This window comes from Apodemus sylvaticus, chromosome 22 (assembly GCF_947179515.1).
Source record: "Apodemus sylvaticus chromosome 22, mApoSyl1.1, whole genome shotgun sequence".
NCBI lineage: Eukaryota > Metazoa > Chordata > Mammalia > Rodentia > Muridae > Apodemus > Apodemus sylvaticus.
This window is the reverse complement of record NC_067493.1, coordinates 41,319,992-41,340,962: the sequence shown is the minus strand read 5'-3', so window position 1 is coordinate 41,340,962 and position 20,971 is coordinate 41,319,992. Positions and strand designations below refer to the sequence as shown.

General features: G+C 42.9%; 1 protein-coding gene across 1 annotated transcript in view; it reads right to left on the bottom strand.

Annotated features, from left to right (window-relative positions):
* The window catches only part of Tmem132d (transmembrane protein 132D), a 637,993-nt gene that overhangs the window by 181,515 nt on the left and 435,507 nt on the right, over positions 1–20,971 (bottom strand). The window contains exon 4 of the mRNA XM_052168292.1: positions 10,892–11,075. Coding sequence (XP_052024252.1) covers positions 10,892–11,075 — 184 coding nt within the window. The remainder of the gene's footprint in view (positions 1–10,891; positions 11,076–20,971) is intronic.

Here is a 20,971-nt window from a genome sequence, read left to right as displayed (position 1 = left end):
ATAACTGTGCCTTTAGAGCTCTGCACTGTGGTGTGATGTGAATAGCAGGAGATGACGGGATATTTGGGTGGGAGTCACAAACATCACAACTGATAATAGTGCTTAATTGAAAGAGTTGGCTAGCAGTCGCTGATGGTCTTGACAGAGCTCACAGCCATGGTGATAAATGGGGGTCACCACCATAAGGCTTTCTTTCTGTTTCCATACTGTGTTGGTTAGTTTTTGTCAATTTGACACAAGTTTGGGTCATCTTGGAAGAGGTATCCACAATGGATAAAATGTCTCCTTCAAGTGGCCTATGGGTAAGTCTATTGGAGGTATTTTCCTGTTTGATGATTGATATGAGAGTCCAGCCCACTGTGGGCAGTGTCATCTCTGAGCAAGTGATCCTACAGGAAAGCAAAGTGAGAAAGCACAGAAAGCAAGCTAACAATGTTCCTTCATGGCCTCTACCTCAGCCCTCACCTTGGCTTCCCTCACTAATGGGCCCTTTCCTTCCCAAAATTCATTTTGTTAAGATGCTTAACTCAGAAACAGCAAACAAGCTACAGTATTTACCAGAACCTGGTGTCTGATAAGATGTTAGTGACCAACTAGACTTTCTGGTACAAGTCCAGAGGGCAGTCCTGCACAGGGCAGGAAGACCAACACTAGACTCACTGTGGAGAAACAATCAACTACTGTCTCACCTTCCGCATCCCACAATCCAAAACTTTAGAGATGCTTGGTCTAATCTGGTAGCAACTGATACAACCATTCAGATTTATATTAATCTTTAAAAGTTCATTGTTCAGCTCCACCCTTTCCACATTTTGTACTTGATGTCACCAGACATTGCTGTGGCTGTTATATTGGATGGCTAAAGCTTCTGAACATTGACATCATTGTATCAAAAAGACCGTTTTGTTTTTTACCATCCAGTCCAGACTCACAGTTCATCTTTGCATCAAATATCTTGTCTGTTCTCTAAGCAAGAGCCAGTATCTCTACATAGGAAACACAACCCCAGCCATTCTGTGTGACATCAGTACCACCATCATCATCCTTGTCTGAGCTGCCCTGCTTTTATGGACAAAGTAGTGTTTCTATTTCAGCCATTGACATCTCCAAATTATATTCTCACCATGGCCTTCAGAGTGATATTTCAAAAACAGATCCTCAACATCTGACAAATCATTTGAGCGGGCAAGAATGCTTACTGTGCAGGAAGAAGGACCACAGGTTGGATCCCCAGTGCCCACATAAAAAGCCAGGCATAGTCTATGGGTCTCCATAACCTCAACATTGATCTTAAGGTCCTAACAGCATACTGGCCATCCAGTTTAGGGGAAATAGTGAGGTGATGGCTCAGTGAGGGACTATCTCAAAGGCATAAGGTGGAAAGTGAGAGAGGAAGAAGACACTGGTACACACCCACATACCCATTCGTGCAATACACACACACACACACACACACACACACACACACACACACGACAAATGAGTCAGATCAGATTCAAGCATCTATAAACAGAAGCCCCACTCCATGCACCAAAGCTGGTAAGGATATATATCCCCTATTCAACTTTTGTCAACTATGACCTCAAATCCTGGCACTGTCTACCCTATTCATCATCTCAGCTACAACAGACTTATGCTATTCTAAACACTCCAACTCGCCATTGTTGGGCTGTGGCCTCTACTTTTCCTTCTTCATGGGCATCTAGCAATTCTCATGTCTTTGCACTGATATCACCTGGCAGGTGCCCAAGTCACTTGGCTCTTCTCCTTCACAGTGTACTGTTGGGTTTCCTCTGTAAGCATGTGCTGGCTCTGACAACACCTTGCTCAATTATTCTTGACTTACCACCTGGTTCTGCGGTGTGGAATGAGCATTGTTCTATATCTTTAAGGTTAACACCAGTGCCTGGCACTCAGTGGAGGCTCTGCATATTTCTCCTGAGTGGCGTGTGCTATTGTGGTATCTATGAAATGACTCACGTCGTGAGCAGTTCGTATGTGGTTATACAACAGCCAAGGCTGTAATAACTGCATGGCAGCCAGCAATAGCAATAGCCCTCCTGCGTTCATTTAGGATGACATACCCACAAAAGCACTGTGGTTCAGAAACCACCTTACTGCTAGTCACCTCTGGAGAAGAGGGTTCATTAAGTAAGGAACAACTTAGCCTAGGGGGTAGCGAGGAGGAAGCTGTGGCTCTGAGCATAACGAAGAATTAATTTTCAAATGGCTTCTCTGACTTTGGTATGGTTTCTCCATTCCCTGCTATATGTGTGCTTCTTGGAATTTGCATTTCCCAAGAATACCTTGAACAGTGCACTCATAAACACCCCCTTGAACTAATCAGTGGCATCCCCTTGTGCCGATCAACATCTTCGCTTCTGCCACCAAAGTCTTCCCCTTGTACAAACCAACCACCTTTTGTACTGATCAATACATACCCTACATCTACGAATCATCTCAACTTGTCCTGGCCAGTACCCCACTCCATGGAATAACACCCTCTGGCAGGATTCAACACTTGCCCCTTGCATCTATCACCACCACTTCTTGTACACATCAAGACCTTTTGTGCACCAACCAACATCCCCTTGTACTGAGCGATACCCCCCACATCTACCAACACCCTTCACTTGTACTGGTTAACATTCCTCCTTGCACTAATCAATACCCCTTTCTTACACTGATCTACACCTTCCCCTCTGTTCACACGATGGATGAAGCATAGTGGGCTGGTCATGAGCCTGGACTCTAGACTCTATCCATCTAGGACCTAACTTGACTTTGTGCCTTCATTGTGTATCTTGAGGGCAGATTTGCAGGCTCTAGAGAGTCTATAGAGTCTGCATTTCTTCTAGAGGTGCAGGGGGCAAGAGTTGATTTGTGCAAGAGGGTGTTGGTTAATGCCCTTGGGTGTTGAGCCACAAAAGGGGAGGTTGCTGATAGATGAAGGGGTGGGTATTGATCAATGCAAAGGGGTATTGGTTTGTACAAGGGGAAGATGTTGATTGTAGCAGGGAGAATGTTGATCTGTATAAGGAGAGGATGTTTATTAGTTCAAGGGGAATGTTGATAAGTGCACTTGGTCATGGGGATCTTGGGAAACATGTCCCCTTCTGTGTTGGAAATGGGAGAAGGGGGAGAGCAGGGCCCAAAGCTCTGAGCCATGATGGAAATCCCACCAGTTAAAGTATGTTCCAGACAACAGAAGACCTCACCTGGTACCCAAGCAGCAGTTAAGTGCTGGCTCTAATTATCCAGTCTCTGTTTGGGGAACAGCGGTCATGCAGCAAACATAAAAAGAAATAAGGTGCCTCAGAGCAGCCAGTTTCCTCAAGGGCCACAGCAGCATCTTAATTTGCACTTGGTGGCGGGGGAACGAAAATGCAAGTGGCGGGCATGCTCTGCCTGGTGACTGGATTTTCAAATTGTCTTGAGTGAAACGACGGAGGGGCGCTGGCGTGTTAATTAACAGACCGGAAAAGAATAACCACAGAAAGTCAAACAGAAAGAGGCCAGAAGCTGCTTTTATGCCCCAAATGAAAAGAATTCTCATTATTGGCGAGGGGGGAGGGGGAGGGAAAAACTTCCTTCTATAATCTAGGGCTCTTCCCCGAGTTCTGAGCTCAGCAGGGTATTGCCATGGCTTGCTTACCTATGCTAATTTTGGAATGTCTGAGAGATAATGACTGAGCTCCAAAGGATGACTGTGTTTGGTCTACAGATTGTCCACAGATGTATGCGTATGATGGACCACGGGACTTGCTTTACACATGTCTTTCAGGTATCTATGTTGATGGACACTGCATTTTCTATTCGGTGTAGAGATAAGAGAAGACCCTGGACTGAAGGCCATGGAAGTCCTTGGAGGAAAGAGACAGAAAGAGGGGTAGTGTAGCCCAGTGGTTCTCAACCTTCCCAATGCTGCAACTCTTTAACACAGTTGAATTCTTTTCATTGCTACTTCATAACTGTAATTTTGCTACTGTTATGAGTCATATTGTAAATACCTGTGTTTTCTGATGGTCTTAGGAGAACTCTTAGTTGTTCAACCCCCAAAGGGGTCATGACCCAGAGGTTGAGAACTACTTTACTAGACAGTTACTTCCTGTGGATTCTGATGGTAAAGAGAGGGTCAGTTGATGTAACATTTGCTTCACTTGAGAACAGAAATGTACTAGATTGAGTAAAATTTTTAAAAATGCAATCCCTGAAAAGTTTGTAAGTTAAAATTTCATGGTCCTGAAAGTGTGAGGAGGTTTTGTTCACTTGCTCCATAGATGGAAATTTTGGAGTGTGCTAAGAACACAGATGTTAGAGAAGATGGTGACTTTCCCATAACCCAAGAATCATCCATACAAGGAAATAAACTTGACATTCTGGAAGCTGGAGAGACGGATCAGCAGTTAAGAGCACTGGCTGCTACTCTTCCAGAGGACCTGAATTCAGTTTCCAGATCCCACATGGAGGCTCATAACACTCTGTTCTAGGGGATCAGATCCCCTCTGATGGCCTCTGTGGTTACTATGCCTGTGTGTACATGAATACACATTATATTACTATGCCTGTGTGTACATGAATATACATTATATTAAATATTAACATAATATATAAAATGTTATATGTATACATATTATATTAGGCATATATTATATCACTAATATATTATGTAATATTAGATATTAATTAGATATATTAACTAATATTAGATATTTTATGTATATTTTCTTATACAAATATTTATGTTATAAATATATAGATGTAATAATATATAAAATATGTATATATAATATAGATAGATAGCTATAGTTTATCTATATATTGTTAAAAACCCTTAGCATTTATTCTACAGCCAAGTTCATGTACAGTCTGGCTGGACAGAGGTCCTTGATGCCTACTTGTGTGCTTTGTGGCACTCACTGCCCCCACTCTTTCATTCTTTCTGATGAGAAAAAGGCATTTAGATATGATAAACAGTATACCAGAAGTCATGCACCACCCTGGAGCTATGCATGGAGGAGCCTCCCAGCTCTTACAAGAAATGAAAACAGTGCATTTAGGCAAGATTTTAAGAGATAGAATTAAAGGACAGAGGACCAGGAAGCTCCATCAAAGCAATGCTTAGGTCCTCCTAAAGCATCTCAGGTTTGCCTGCTGCTGACTATGGAATCCGACCAGCAGAAGCCAGGGCTCATTTGCCGACCTTCAATCTTAAGAAAATATTAGCATCCACCAAGAGTCTCTTGAGTGTAAATATCAAAGAAGACCCTTGCAATGAAGTGGCATGGCAGATGAATGGCAGGTGGCATAGCAGGTTGCATGTCAGGTGGATGTCAGGTGGCATGTCAGATGGATTTCAGGTGAATGTCAGGTGGATGTCAGGTGGATGGCAGGTGGGCTTCAAAGCAAGGATTCTTGCAGGTAACATACTTGGGAAAGTCAGAACCTGTTGCCAAGTTGCACTTCAAGAAGGGAGGGTACCTGTCCCTCTTGATTCCTTTCTCTGAAACTCCCCTTCCCTCTGAATATTCAAGGTTTCCGGTCACATCTGTACCTTCATGTCACTACAACTACCATAAGACATTGCCACACCAAGCTTACAGCCGTCTTCTGATTATTGTCAAAGGTAATGGACTCTCTGTCCCGACTTAGGGTTGAGTTTTATCTCAAGCCCCAGATCAATAATGCTTCAGTATTAAAACTTCAGAGGTAGAGCTCAGACAGAAGTAAAACAGGAACCTGGTTAGGGGATAGATGCTGGATACTTGTTCTTCCCGAATTATCCTTATACCAAGCTGACAGCAACCCCTACAATGGCAGCCCTCAAGATGGCCACTCCCAAATGAGTGGAACATTGAATTTTGAAGAGCACTTAATGAGTTTTTAAGGACTTACTGCCATGGCACCTCCAACACAGAAATGCATGCCAGTGTCTCTGTTGCTGAGGCCTGGAATAAGCTTGGATTTAGTTTAATCTGCAGCTCAGGAGGCGCCGATGAGAAGTCACCACCACCCTGGAGATGTGTGCTATGGAGGGGCCTCCCAGCTCTAGTGAGAAATGCAAGCAGAACGCCTCATGCCAGACCCTGCTGTGTGGTCACCAGACACTAGCGTGTTTAGTGAGCTTTCCTCTAAGAATCTCCCTCCCTAAGGAGGGAGGAACACTTCACCTTCAATACAACAAAGCATGATGCTTTTGAACATTAAACTCATAGAAATTCATGATCCGATTAAGAGAGTACAAAAGCTTTCAAAGCCCTGGACATGAGGGAGACTTTATTTCAGCTTAAAGATTTCCTAGAGGTACAATTACAGGGTCATTTAGGACCAGGGGTGTGTGACCTTTGCCCTACATGAATCTCTAGGCTGGGGTGTGACCTTTGCCCCATATAGATCTCTAAGCTCTCATGCTGTCACAGTAGCACCTGCATTCAGCATCATCTTGCTTTGTTTTGTTTTTTTCCTCTCCTTCTCAGGATGTGCTGTGTCGGGCATTGTGTTATTCACAGGCTTTATAAGAACAAATAAAGCAGGTGTGTATTTTCCTCTTAGAATTCATTAGGAGAAGATGAAAGATTTCAATTATGGAGAAGATCAATAGAGTTGGCCACATTAAAAATTAAACAAGGGGGCTGGAGAGATGGCTCAGTGGTTAAGAGGACTGACTGCTCTTCCAGAGGTTCTGAGTTCAATTCCCAGCAACCACATGGTGGCTCACAGCCATCTGTAATGGGACCTGATGCCCTCTTCTGGTGTGTTTGAGGACAGTTGCAGTGTACTCACTTACATAAAATAAATAAATCTTTTAAAAAATTTAAACAAGGGCTAGGAGGATAGCTCAACTTGAGAGCACCTGTCTAGAATCCAGTAAGGAGGATTCAGTAAACAGGAACCCTGTTTCTGTTTACTGTCTCCCCAGTGAGGAGCTTGGGGCATGGCTCAGTGGTAGAACCCCTGCCTAGAATCCCCTAATGAGGGACTGGGGGCGTGGCTCAGTGGTAGAGCCCCTGCTTAGAAGCTCCCAGTGAGGGGCTAGGGTGTGGCACAGACACTGAGGGCTTGCTTAGCATATACAAGGCCAGTGGGTTCTATCCCAGGTTATATATGCAAAATCCTCTGCACTACCCCCTAATGTGTGAAATTAGGAGGCAAAGAGCAAATTAGGAAAGAATCCATGTGGCACACCAACCAAAAACTGGATAGACCAATAGACAGAAGGAGAAAGAGGATTTGTCCTCAGTGTCTGTTAAACTAGAATGTAGGAATAGCTAATGACAGCAAACCCTACACTTAAAATGTGAATTCCCCACTTTGTACAATTATTTAGCTTTAGAAAAAAATAAGAAGTTGAATTTTCTGTAAGACAATAAAATGGACAAAGGACAAATATTTAATTATGAAATAAAAAAATGTTACCCAGGTAGGACACATTAAGGAAACACCGAGATAAGATGTTTGCTTAATAAATTGTCTATTTTTTAAAATAATATTTTCTGTTGGCAAAGTTGCAGGGTAATGGGTATCTTTATACACAGCAGGTAGAATTGTAAATTAGTTAAAACTTCCCAAAGGCAATTCTACAGACATTACAAAAATGTATTACAAAATTACATATCCTCTGACTCACATCCTTGAATTAAAATTTATTTCTAAAAGTTTACCTCAAGGGATCGATAAGAGATACGTGCGAAGATTTCTATATCAAAATGCAAGCCATAATATATTTTATAATAGAAAACATCTTTGTAGTGTCGTAGAATTATGCTAGGGATTTTTAAACACATGGTTTATTGCTGTCTCTCTGCCATTCCTATTTCTAATGCAGCATGATGTCTGAGCACCTATCAGGAACATGTTTCTCAGCTGTGTGCTTTTCCTCTACTGGGACATCTCTCTCTCATGATCAGATCAGGGGCAGTCTTAGGCATCTCTTATACCCTTCGCTGTTATGTCCACCTGCCCAGGCACACATTTTCTGGGAAGAAACGTCACACTCCTTGCCACATGGGCAAGTTCTTGGCTTAGAAGATGGATACAAATTGTCATACTCAGTAAAAGGTCCCATTCAATCCTGTCCCTCAGTCTTCTGGATGCAAGGTAGACATGAGTTTTATAGAATTAAAGACAGCTGAGACCCTGGTAGGTATTGAGAACTGAACTCCAGTTCTCTGTAGAAGTGGTATGCACTATTAATGGCTGAGCCACCTCTCCAGCTCCAACATGGCTGTTATTAATTTGGGGTCACAGGGATAAATAATATGTTCAGGGACATTCAGCCACTGAATGAAGATCCAAGCCACTGAACCACCAGACAAGCACTATGCTGGACACACAAAGACAGTAAATAGGAACAGACACCAAGCTCGGCAGACTAGTGTGGCAAGGACTTTTATAGAGCAGGGAACAGACCCCTACCCTTTGTTTCCCCTTGACCCACAATTATTTCTATACATGTATCCAAAAATGCTTATGAAGAGACAAGTAAGCCCATGTAACTCCCCATGGACCTCCATGCAGTGGTTTCTCACAGCACCAGACTCCCAACTCTTCTACCTCCATACTGGCATGCATGCCTGTAACTTCAAACCCTCATCTTGGTCCAGAGATCTGTTTGTCCACCATATATCCCTCAGTGAACATACAAATGAGCAGATGTGAGGCCATTTCATGAAGGCAACACTGCCCAAGTAACAAACTGCTTTATCAACTAAAAGGTGGACAGCAAAATGCCCCAGATATGAGACAGGGGGAGTCATAGCTCAGAACTCATTCTTGGACCCAGAGATGGCTTCTTAGAGAGACTGCTGGGGACTCACTCATCAGACCTACAGTATTTGAATCTAGTTAATGTAATCTAGTTAGTTCTAGGGTCAATGATGGCTGCCTGTGGCCTGGCTTCTCAGAGTAAGAAATACAGAGCTGTGAATAAAACCTTTCCTTAAGAACTTATAGCTTTGCTGAGGAATGTCCTTTGTATCTTGCTGTCAGTAGCAAAATAATCATAATAGTAGATGGTGCTTATGTCTATAAGAGGCTGAAGCTCTTGTAAGGACCCATGAGTTTATTTAGCTTGAGCTTTGTTGGGTTGGGGATTGAAACCAGTTCTGACCCATGCCAGGCAAGCAGTCCACCATGAGCTCCAGCCTCAGGACCAGTGATTGTTTTATTCTCACAACTATCTACTGGCTGTGATTTTTTCATCTACTCTCCAAAGAAGTACTAGAGGACCACATAATATGTGGTTGTATGGTATACTGGTTAGTTCAGTTGAATTTAGTTTAGTTTTATTTTCTTGTCAATTTTATTCAAGCTAGATTCTATCAAAGAGGGAATCTCTGCTGAGAAAAAAATGCATCTATCAGATTGGCCTGTAGGTATGTCTGAGTGAAGTGGAAATTTCTGGTCTCTTTGGAGACTCAGTTGTGTCATTTAATGTTTTTCTGGAAGCTGGGAGAGGATGTTTTGCTGAAGCAGACATGTGAGAGGATGTTTTGCTGTGGCAAACATGTGAGAAGACACGTTGTGGGGGTAGCCACTTGAGAGGGCATGTGATGTTTGGAAAGAGTATAAGTAGAACCCGACAGATGCTCTTGCATTAGTTCGCCTTGCTACACTTTGCTGGTCTTCACTGATCTTTGCTTATCATTACTTTGTAGAGAGTAACTCACCAAAGAACTTGTTGTGGTATTCTGGATGATTCTAGCTGCTTCCATGGATTCATGCCAATTTGGCAGAGCTTCACAGTTCCTTCTGGCTTGAGCCACTGCTGTTGATTCATGCTTGGTGTTTGCCAATTGAACTGGACTGCCACTACTGATTTGTGTTTGACGTTCTAGACTGGGCTGCTAATATCCTGACAACAAAGATTGGAATCGCCCCCCAAAGAATGACTTCTAAACAGGTCCATATCCTCTTTGTCCTTTTAGCCATCTTTCTTCCCTACCTTTGGTCACTTGGCTAGAAGGGAGTTTGAAGTATTTAAGAACACTTATTAAAATACATTTTGAATAATCTTAGCCTATATCTGAGAGGCATTTTCTTGATTGATGACTGATATGGGAGTATATAGGCCATCATGGGTGGGACCATCCCTGGGCAGGTGGTCCTGATATAATATCCTGCAGCCCAGTCTAGAACATCAATATTAATATAAGAAAGCAGGATGAGCAAGTGAGTGAGCAGTGTTTCTCCATGGTCTCTGCTTCAGTTCCTGCCTTGAATTCCTGCCCTGAATCCCCAAGTAATCAATCATAAGCTGTAATGAAAATAAACCCATTTCTCCCCAAGTTGTCTTTGGTTCTGGTGTTCACTCCAACAGAAGGAAGAAAACTAGGACACATGGCTTATAAAAGAGGATAAGAATTGAGTTGTGTTTTCCTGCAATACAGGAAGGTGGCTAATGCCAGTGAGAACAGCAGACCCACAGCACCAAGATGAGTGTGTCTCTGAGCCCTGTTCTTCTCTTGTGGAGAGAAGGGCTCTTTGCAGGGAATACTCCATCACCCTTAAAAACCTGTTCTATTTGTTTCCTATGGAAGTGTCAAGCTACTAAGATGTTAACGAATAGAGTCCATCCTTCCTTGAATCTCAGTATGAGCACATAAACACTTAAACACAGCCCTCTGCATAGTTGCATATGTTTGAAATCCTTAAGTAATTTATATTATTCCATGTGTGTTTAACCCATCATCCATAATATTCATTTAAAGATAGGCTCATAACTACTATCTGGACTATATTTTATAAATGCAATTTAAAGAATATTGGCAATGGGCTTCATTGTCCCACCCTTGTCTCCATTTTGGTGCTTGCTGACTGACATCCTTGACCCCTGAGTTTAGATCACAGCACAGAGACTATCCATTCCCAGTTCTGCCAAGTGCTCTCTTACCATGGCTAGTGGTATGACTCCAATCAAGTCCTTCTGGCTCACATAGATCTTGGACACCCCCAGGTCAGACGTGATCTCTCCTGGGTATTCAACCTGCCACGTGACTAGCTGTGTGGTGGGTGGGTCACTGGGTGCTTCGATCTCGATGTCAATCTTCATGACTTCATAGGAGGCACCATCCACGCTGTGGAGTAGGAAGGAAGGAAACCAGAGATGAGCAATTGATGTGCAGAACTCACTCATGTCAGAGTGGATTTGCACCGGCACCAGTGCTTGTATGCCCTAGGCCTTGAGCAATTTAAGGACCAACCACCATCCACAAGCTTACCAGACCTAACCAGGACTCTAACATTGCCATTTAAGAGCAGCACCTTCTTATGAGATATGCATCTTTCCTAGGACAATGACTTTGCATTCTCCAAACACTCTCTAACCCATGACTCACCAAAAATGGCTCTTTCCCTGATTTCCAGAAACATCTACCCTGGCTAGATATTTGGTCTCATTTCAAAGCCACAGCCCATTTGGTCAGATGCACAGAATTTTAACAATGCTGTGGCCTTATGTTCCATTGATGGTAAGTCAGTGTTTCAGGGATACAGGGGTCAGCCCACCACTGAAAAACCTGGAGAATTCATCAGATATCTTCTGGAGGCAGGTGTGCTTGTGACAAATGCTTGTTGCTAGACATCTCAGCTCTGTAGGCATGCCTCAGGAAATGGATCCTGGGTAGATGAACAGAACTATTTTATCAGCCCTTAGCTCCTCTCATTAACTGGCTAGTTCTGTCTCTTCAGAGATTCTGTTACTACAATGTCTGCTCTTCTGTGTGACAAGTGAGAAAGAAAATGGTTTCATGTCAGCTTTTCTTGAGAATGAGATGAGAGAAATGGGGGTGAGAACTTGAATGGGTTGGCTGAGAGGGGCTCTTAAGGCATCATTAGTGAGCAGACATGTCTTCGTGACCCAAGTTTTACATCTTCACAGAAGTGTCTTTGAACACTGTCGTTTATTATTATCAGCTGTGCTTTTTCATAGAGGACTGGCTTATAGAAACATGTCGATTGTTACACCATCCAACATGCAACCTCTCACTGGGAAAGCTCAGGGAGAGCAGCTGTGAACAAGGTTAATAAACAAAGTTAAGGTAGATAATTAAAGATCATGAGATTGCATGGACAGAAGCCAAGATAAAAGCCACTAACACAAAGACAAGAGGAAGAGAGACACGGGAACAGAAACAAGGAAAGAAGAAGGCACTTCCAGCACACATACTGCCCCCTACATGCTATTGCTGGCCTGGGTCTTGTTCAGAATCAATTCAAGAACACTGGATACAGTTTGGATGCTGGAAGCCCAAATCAGAAACTGAACTCAATGTTTCAGTGGGGGATGGGCAAAGCCCTGTAGACTGAGGAGTCTGAGCCAGGGAGATGCGCAGTGTACATCCCATTCCTACCACTGCCTGGACAGGAAAGGGACCAGGATTGGTGAAAGTATAAGTCAAACTCAATGCAGGGTCCTGATAGGCAGGGTAGATGCTTACCAGCGTATACAGAGATAATGCCAGCAGAGGGGTGATTTGGTGGTTTCCTCTCAACACCCTCCACTTTCCCTAACACCCACCCTCATCACTAGTGAAGTCTTACCAGAGCATAGGAAGTCTTTTGGGGGTGCTGTAGCATGGGATGGGCTACAGTTAATGTGATAGAGTGGAGAAGAGCAAACATAATAGACTTCCGCGTGCCCTCCGAGCCTCAGGTACAGAGAGCCCCGCCCTGCTTGCCTCAATGCCAAAGCAGCAGAGATGGGGTGTAATTTATAACCTGAGGAAATCAGAGAGGGAATTCTGGCAGGCAGCAGTCTTTGACTTAATTTGAATGCCTGACAACAACAGCCTTGCCCTGACAGTAGCAGGAGAAGGCACACCTCCCAAGCAGGAAGAAGTACAGATAGAGGGCACACTATCTTCTGTTACATTTTATTTCTTTTATAGACAGGATCCAACTGTGCAGCCCTGGCCAGCCTGGAACTCTTTATGTAGACCAGGCTGGCCTCAAACTCAGATATCTGCTAGCCTTTGCCTTCTAAATATGGAGAATAAAGGTGTGTGCCACCAAGCCTCATGATTTTATTAGCCATTTTCATTGTTACTGTTTTTTTTTTTATTTTTTAGCTCATCTACTTATATTTTGGGGTTATATGTATTTACTTATTTGTGTATGGTGTGATGTGAGTTATGTGTGTGTATGTATATGTATGAGTGTGTGCATGTATATCTGTGTTTGCATGAGGGTGAGTATGTACATTTATGTGGGGGGCATGTATGTGTGTGGTTTGAGTGTGTATGTGTGTGTGTGTTTGTGCATGCATGTGTGGGGGGCATGTATGTGCTTGGTTTGAGGGTGTGTGTTTGTGTGTGTACATGTGTGTGTGTGTGGTGTGTATATGTGTGTACCACCACATACATGTGGATGCCAGAAGAAGTACAGGGTTGGCTCTTTCCTTCCATTACATAAACCTTGGGACAGGACTCAGGTTTTAAGGCTTGGCAGTTATGACTTTATTCACTGAGCCCTTTTCTCCAGCTCTTACTATTTTAATTTCACTTAAATTTTTAATTGTTTGATTAAGTTTATGAAGTGTCCACTTCCGTCTTTTAGTTTGTCATCATGTTTGAACTTGTGCCTCACTGGAAAACCCTGCCTTGTTTCCTTTTATTCCTCTACATCCAATACACAATTGTCTTCTACTGCTCATCATGTACCTGATCCCCCCTCCCCCATCTGTCTCTCTCTCACTCACTCACTCCCCTCCCTGTCCCTCTCTCTGTCCCCCCTCCTACCTCTCTCCCTCTCTCTTTCTCTCTGTTTTTGTTTTTTTTTTTTGTTTGTTTGTTTTGTTTTTTTTGAGACAGGGCTTCTTTGTATAACCTTTGCTATCTGGAACTCACTTTGTAAACCAAGCTGGCCTCCAACTCAGAGACTCACCTGCCTCTGCCTCCTGAGTGCTGGGATTAAAGGCACGCATCCTCTCCTCTCATCCTGACTATAACTCAGCTTTCTCCCTCATCCATTCCTTTTTTACTTCACTACTTAAATATTCAGATCATTAGCTCTGAAAGAATTCTATAAACTAAGAAGGGTATTTGTTTTTGTTTTTGCAACAGGAACTCTGGTGATACTATATGGGAGCCTTCTAGAGCAGTGGTTCACAACCTGCGGACCGAGACCCTGTTGACAAACCACTGTCTCTGAAAAATACTTATGTTATGATTCATAACAGAAGCAAAATTATAGTTATGAAGTAGCAATGAAATAACTAATGATTGGGGGTCACCACAATATGAGGAACTATGTTAAAGGGTCACAGCATCAGGGAGGATGAGGACCACTGTGAGAATACAGGTGGAGATCATAGCATCTTCCCATGCTGCTATTATTACTAGGACCTGTACAGGAGCTGTCTACTTCATCTCTAACTGACATGGTAACTCATCAGGAGACTCATAAGTGAAAACAAGAAGAAACAGTATTGGGAAAAATTAAAATAAAAAAATACAACTACTCAAGGTGGTAAACTATATCCTAAAGGACTCGGCCCAACAACTGAGTAAAACATTCAAAACAAACAGAATCCAGGAGTCAGCAAAACACAACCATGTCTCATGAACTGACTATCTCCATACCAGAAAACCAAGATAAGAAAATAGTTAAAATTCCAGAAAAAAAGATTTCAGAGTCTTGATTTAAAAACAAATCAAGGACCAATAGAAGAGTCCAACAAACAGTGGAATGAAGTAAGGAAATCCAGTCAGGACCCAAGGAAGAATGCACTCATGGTGGACAGAAGGCTCAGTGCCTTGCAGTGTAGTTTTGAACACACCGAGGAATAAGTCACATAATTCATGTGAAACATGTAAATTGACATACTGTAATAGAATAAAAACCTTGTAATGAAAGAATCTTTTAATTTAGTCAGTAAGACTAAATTAAATGAAAAGACAATGGAAAGTATTATAAACGGACAAGCCTGGTCAGAAGAATGGATTTCAGGAATAGTGGCCAAGGTTGATACAGTGCCTAAAAACATATATATGAAAGAAAAATCAACACAAATGATAAAATTGTTCAAGAACTCTTAGAAATACTATCCAAAAGACCAAACTGAGAATGCCTGTGGTAGAGAAAGCCTCTGGGATAAAGTCTAAAGGGCTTAGACAATTAATTAGATGAAATTACAGCTGAGAGTTCCCTGGACTTTCAGAACAAGAGACATTTGGAAGCCAAACAGATCTGATGAGATAACCCCTTTCAAGACACATCACAGTCAATATTTTAAAAAAAGAAAGTAAAAGGAAAACAACACTGAAAGCTGTAGTGGACAAATCCTATCTCACATACAATGACAGAGATGTCAAAATAACATCAGATACCTCATCAACAGCCCTAACAGCCAGGGAAGCATGGGCCAATATATTTCGGTTGCTAAAACAAATCAATCTTAACTAAGTTGTTAATCAAGAAATGTCTTCTAAAGTTGAGGGACAAATATGAACATTTCAAGACAAGCAGAAGTTGGAAAAATTGATGTCACTCAAGAAGGTTCTGCAGACAATCAATAGAGGAATATTACAGACACAGGAAGATGACAATTTCTCTATGAGAACAAGGAAATCCTAACTTCCCATGAGAGGAACAGATTGCATAAAGGGGAGCTGGGAAGATATCAATCAATATAACCCATTAAACTCCATTAAAGGGGAGGAAAGGACTATCAACAATCCAGCCATTCTCATATTATTGATGTTATTTTCCTGTTGCTGGTGAAATGAGCCAATTCAAGCCAGATTAGATTATATTAAAGGCAGGTTTATTGGGAAGCTGCTCTCCGGTGGGCAAGTTCCCTGGACCCAAGGACTGAAGCCAGGGAAGTCTCCATGGGTAGAGTGTACTGGGCATAGAAAAAGAGAAAGGAATCCATGAAATTCTTAAGCAAATGGATGGAGCTGGAGAACATCATACTAAGTGAGGTAACCCAGACTCAAAAGGTGAATCATGGTGTGCACTCACTAATAAGTGGATATTAACCTAGAAAACTGGAATACCCAAAACATAATCCACACATCAAATGAGGTACAAGAAGAATGGAGGAGTGGCCCCTTGTTCTGGAAAGACTCAGTGTAGCAGTATAGGGCAAAACCAGAACAGGGAAGTGGGAAGGGGTGGGTGGGAGAACAGGGGGAGGGTAGGGGGCTCATGGGACTTGGGAGTAGGGGCCAGAAAAGGGGAAATCATTTGAAATGTAAATAAAAAAATATATCGAATAAAAAAAAAGAAAAAAGTATCAACATCAAAGTACAGTCAAGCAAAAAAAAAAGAGAGAGAGAGAGAGAAAGGACATGAGAGGTTCAGGGAGAGGAGAGAAAAAAAGAGGAGGGGGGAGGAGAAAGGGGGAGGGGAAGAAAGAGGGGAGGGGAGAAGGAGGAGACCAAAATGTCTGAATTATATACAGAGCTTCTGGGGAAGGGCATCTGAGCCTTTGGGCTGGTGAGAGTTTGGGGTTGGGGGCAGGGTATGCCAGGTAAGGACTGAAAGATGCCAGGAGAACTTACAGAGGTCAGGTTTGCTTTGGTATGTAAACTATGTACCCCAGTCCCTTGTCTCTGTAGGAAACCAAACAGTTACTGAGATAAAACACCATCTAAGAGCAATGTGGAGTGTAAAGGCTTTATTTGGCTTCCAGGTTAACAGTCCATCACAGAGAGAAATCAGGACAGGAATCTGGGGGCAGGGATGGAAGAAGAAGCCATGGAGGAATGAATGCTGCCTACAGGCTTGCTCCCCATGGCTGTCTCAGCCAGCTTTCTTATACGGCCTAGGACCACCATCCTAGGGATTCAGTACCCTGAGTGGGAGGATCCCTCCTACATCAATTACCAATCAATAAAATGCCCTAAGACTTGCCCATGGGCCAATCTGATGGAAGCAATTCCTCAATTGAGGTTTTTCTTCCCTAATATGCCAAGTTGACAACTGAAGCTATGTCATAGACCTTCAAAACATACTGTGTGAGCCACAACAGAGACACAGAAAGAAAGATACTTTGAAATCAACTTTGCCTTTAGGCTTCTCTTCCAACTCTCTGCGTCCTGTGATGTGTCAGTAAATCAAATCAGAGGCATGAAAACTAGAGCATTAACTGTGAATGCTTTACTATGTGTGGCATTGGGAAAGATCAAACACCATACACACAATAACCCTTGGGTGGGAGCAAGATTAAGAGCTGAGAACTTCCAGTCCCCTTTCTGTTGTTCCCACAAAATACTCTGATCAAGAGCAACTCAGGAAGTGTATTAGACAGGGTTTCCATTGCTGTGACAAACACCATGGCCAAAAAGCAAGTTGGTGGAGGAAAGAGTTTATTCAGCTTACACTTCCACATTGTTGTTCATCACCAAAGGAAGTCAGGACAGTCTGGAGGCAGGAGCTGACACAGAGGCTATACAGGGTGCTTGCTTACTGGCTTGCTTCCTATGGCTTGCTCAGCCTGCTTTCTTATAGAATCTAGGATTACTGATACAGGGATGGCACCATCCACCATGGGCTGGGCCCTCCTCTACTGATCACTAATTGAGAATATACCTTACAGCTGAGTCTCATGGCAGATTTTTTTCCCTCAACTGAGACTCCTTCCTCTCTGGTGACTCTAGTTTGTGTCAAGTTTGACACACAAAACCAACAAGTATGTGGAAGAAAAGATCAATTTAGCTTACAATTCAAAGTCAAGGTCTATCACTGAGGGAAGTTATGGTGGGAACTCAAAGCAGAGAACATGGAGAAATGCTTGTTGCTTGCTTGCTCTCCGTAATTATGTTCAGCTAGTGTTAGGATACAGCTCAGGACCATTTGCTTAGGGAGGGTGCCTCCATAGAGAACTGGGCCACCCCATATCAATAATCGATCAATGCAGTGTCTCACAGTCATGGTCAAACCCCGTTCTGATCAAAACAATGCCTCAGTATATGTCCCCCAGGTGTGTCGAGCTGACAATTTAATCAGAACACCAGTCATCACATCTTAATAATGCCTGCATTCGTTTTTCCTCTTTTATGGATTAGAAACCACTATATCACGGTATGGCCAGAAGCACTCTACGGATCTAGCTTTTACTCTGCAGCCACCCACATGGACGACCGGCTTCCAGGGTGTGTGTGAGTGCTGCGGTAGCACAGCAGAGTGGGTGGGGGAGACAGAGAGTGAAATTTCACTCCCAACATAGGCTCTTCCAGATGGTCCTCTAAAGTCTAAGTTGGTGAACTTTTAGAAAACAAAAGTAAAGCCAGAGGTGGAGGGTTGGGGGTGGGGCTGGTCTAGGACATAAGTAGCTCTTAGGAAATCCTTTGAGATGTATTCCCAGTACACCCTCCCCATTCCAAGCACTTTGTACAAGGTCAACTGAATGCAAGACAGGTGCTATTGAGTTAGAAATGGTGGTTCCCAGGACTACACAGATTTCTCCATCCCTTCAGCTATCCACATTACACATATATAACCCTACACATACACCACCCCATGCCTCAACCTTGGTGTCTTATTGTTTTAACTGCTAATGATCTGTGTCTGACTTTCCTTGGATAGTTCCTGTTATGATTTGAATGTGTTTGATCAATTGGTCCTTAGCAGGGGGCACTGCCCAGAGAGGCTGTGCAAGGTTCAGAGGTGAGGGAGTGGCATCTGTGGTGATATTCAAGTCTGGCCCCAGTGTTTTGATTGGTCAAGATGTGAACAGTAGCCATGCTTTCCTCTCCATGATGGACAGTGAGCAGTGATAAACTCAGGAATGAGAAAAGTAACTAGTCTAATTCTCTTGGAGATTTTAGACCTCACTGACATGTAAATGCAAAGACCTGAAAGCATTTAAGGGGTTATTCGTTCAGACCTCATGGCTTAGCAGACTGAAGCTGAATGACCTAGTCCTTGCCTCTAGAGTAGTCAAAGTTGTGATGTTCATAGTCTAGCGCCCCCTGTGGCATCTCCTGGCACTACACTTTATGGGAAGGGCCACAGTCTTGCGCTGGGTCTTTTTCTTTGAAGACCTCAATGAGTGTCATAAACAATTTCTTCTGGAATTCGAATACTAATAAATCTTCATTTATTGGCTCTTCTATGGAAAATGAAGGAATTTTCAAAATAAAGAGATATTGTCCTAGGTTTTTGTCAACTTGACCCAAGGTGGGGTCATTGAGAAGAAAGAACCTCAACAGAGAAAATGACCACAGCATATTGGCCTGTGGACAAGCCCATGGTGTATTTTCCTGATGACTAATGTGAGAGGGCACAGCCCACTGTGGGTGGCGCCATCCCCTGTGCACATGTAAGAAAACAGGCTGAGTAAGCCATGGGGAGCAAGTCAGTAAGAAGCACTCCTCCATAGTCTCAGTTTCTGTTCCTGCCCCCAGGTTCCTACCCCGCCTTTTCTCAGTGATGGACTGTGATCAGGGATGTAGGCTAATGAAAACACTTTCCTCTCCAGATTTCTTTTGGGACATGTTTTATGACAGCAATAGAAAACAAACTAAGTGAGAAACTGAAGGCAATTAATGAATATTCTACCCAAACAGCAGCATGGAACCAGTGAAAGTACAGAGAGCCTTACTCCAAGCTTGGCTCCACTTTAGAAGGACTCTCCATGGCAGTGTGGTCTTTGCATGCAGTAGCATTTGGGAAATTTGCATCTGACACAGACAGGAGAGACCAGATGTCTCCCCACATGGGAAGGGACCACTGTCCTCCTTTCTTGTCTCTTCTCTTATGTCCTCATTCTCAAGATTAAAATGGGGATATTACTCAAGCAAATTGTTTCTCCTCAGACATTATCAAGCTATTAAAGTTTTCCATCACTGGTGCTCTTTTTTTCTGGCTTCTTCATTACCATTTTCGGTACAAGACCTTTTAGGAGGAAATAAAATACACACAATCCTTTTAATATATATACTGTGTAATGAGAATTTTTTTTTTGGTCACTATAAATTTGTCTTCTCATGAACTTTCTGATGATCAGAATCATTCTGTGGAAGAAAGGAGAGAGAGAGAGAGAGAGAGAGAGAGAGAGAGAGAGAGAGAGAGAGAGAGAGAGAGAGAGAGAGAGAGAGAGAGATTACAGTCCACCACCAGTCACTCAGTCAGTCAGTCAGCTACTGACATATTATTTCTGGAATTCACTTTGTTTGCTCATTGTTGTTCTGGGTGATAGAGACTTAGATTCTAGAATTATACATTGAAGGCTATGATCAGGTAGTGGCCTTACAGTAGCTAAGACTGTATTGGTACCCAAACTCTATGTGGATACAGCCTGTGCAGGTTCATGATTGGGCATGGTAGGAGTATTCATTAGAATTACCTCCACTTGGTGCATCCTCCACCAACCCAAAGGACTCACCATGGAAGCAGTATCCACAGGCATTTAGCTTGTGTGGAAAGAGGGCATTGAGGAAAACATTATCCTATCAAGCAGAGGCCCACAGCTATAAGAGTGGAAGAAGAGCAGAAGGGCTTGCTAGAAGAAGAAACTCTCAAGAACCTTGCATTGTCAGGGAAGTCCAGGGCAGTCTTGGAGGGAAAAGCAAGCTTGGGCTGAGGTCTCATATGCATACTTAGGGAGGCTGTTGAGAGAGCACTCCAAAGAGAGGGGAGTGTGTGTATACGTGCAGAGAACAGGGCAGGACAGTGCAGTGGCAACTGAGCCAACCTCTGTGGTATGGTTGGAATCCTTAAGAATTCTGGGACTGATGCAGCTGAGTGGTTGGTAGGAAGGCCTCACAAGTCTTTAAAACCAACCCCCCAGCAGGCGGCTATGGCTGGCCAGTCACCTACCAGTTAAAGCTTACTTATACGCTATTTTTTGAGTTAAAATTAAGCTCTAGTTTCTTAATTTTTGAAACAAAAACTTATGTAGCATAAAGCATGCATGGTCTACAAAGCTTGGCATATTGTTATCTTACCCCCTACAGGAAAAGCTTGCCAATTTGTGATCTTTATCATGAGAAAAAAAGATGAATTAATAACCTTTAAAAATAAT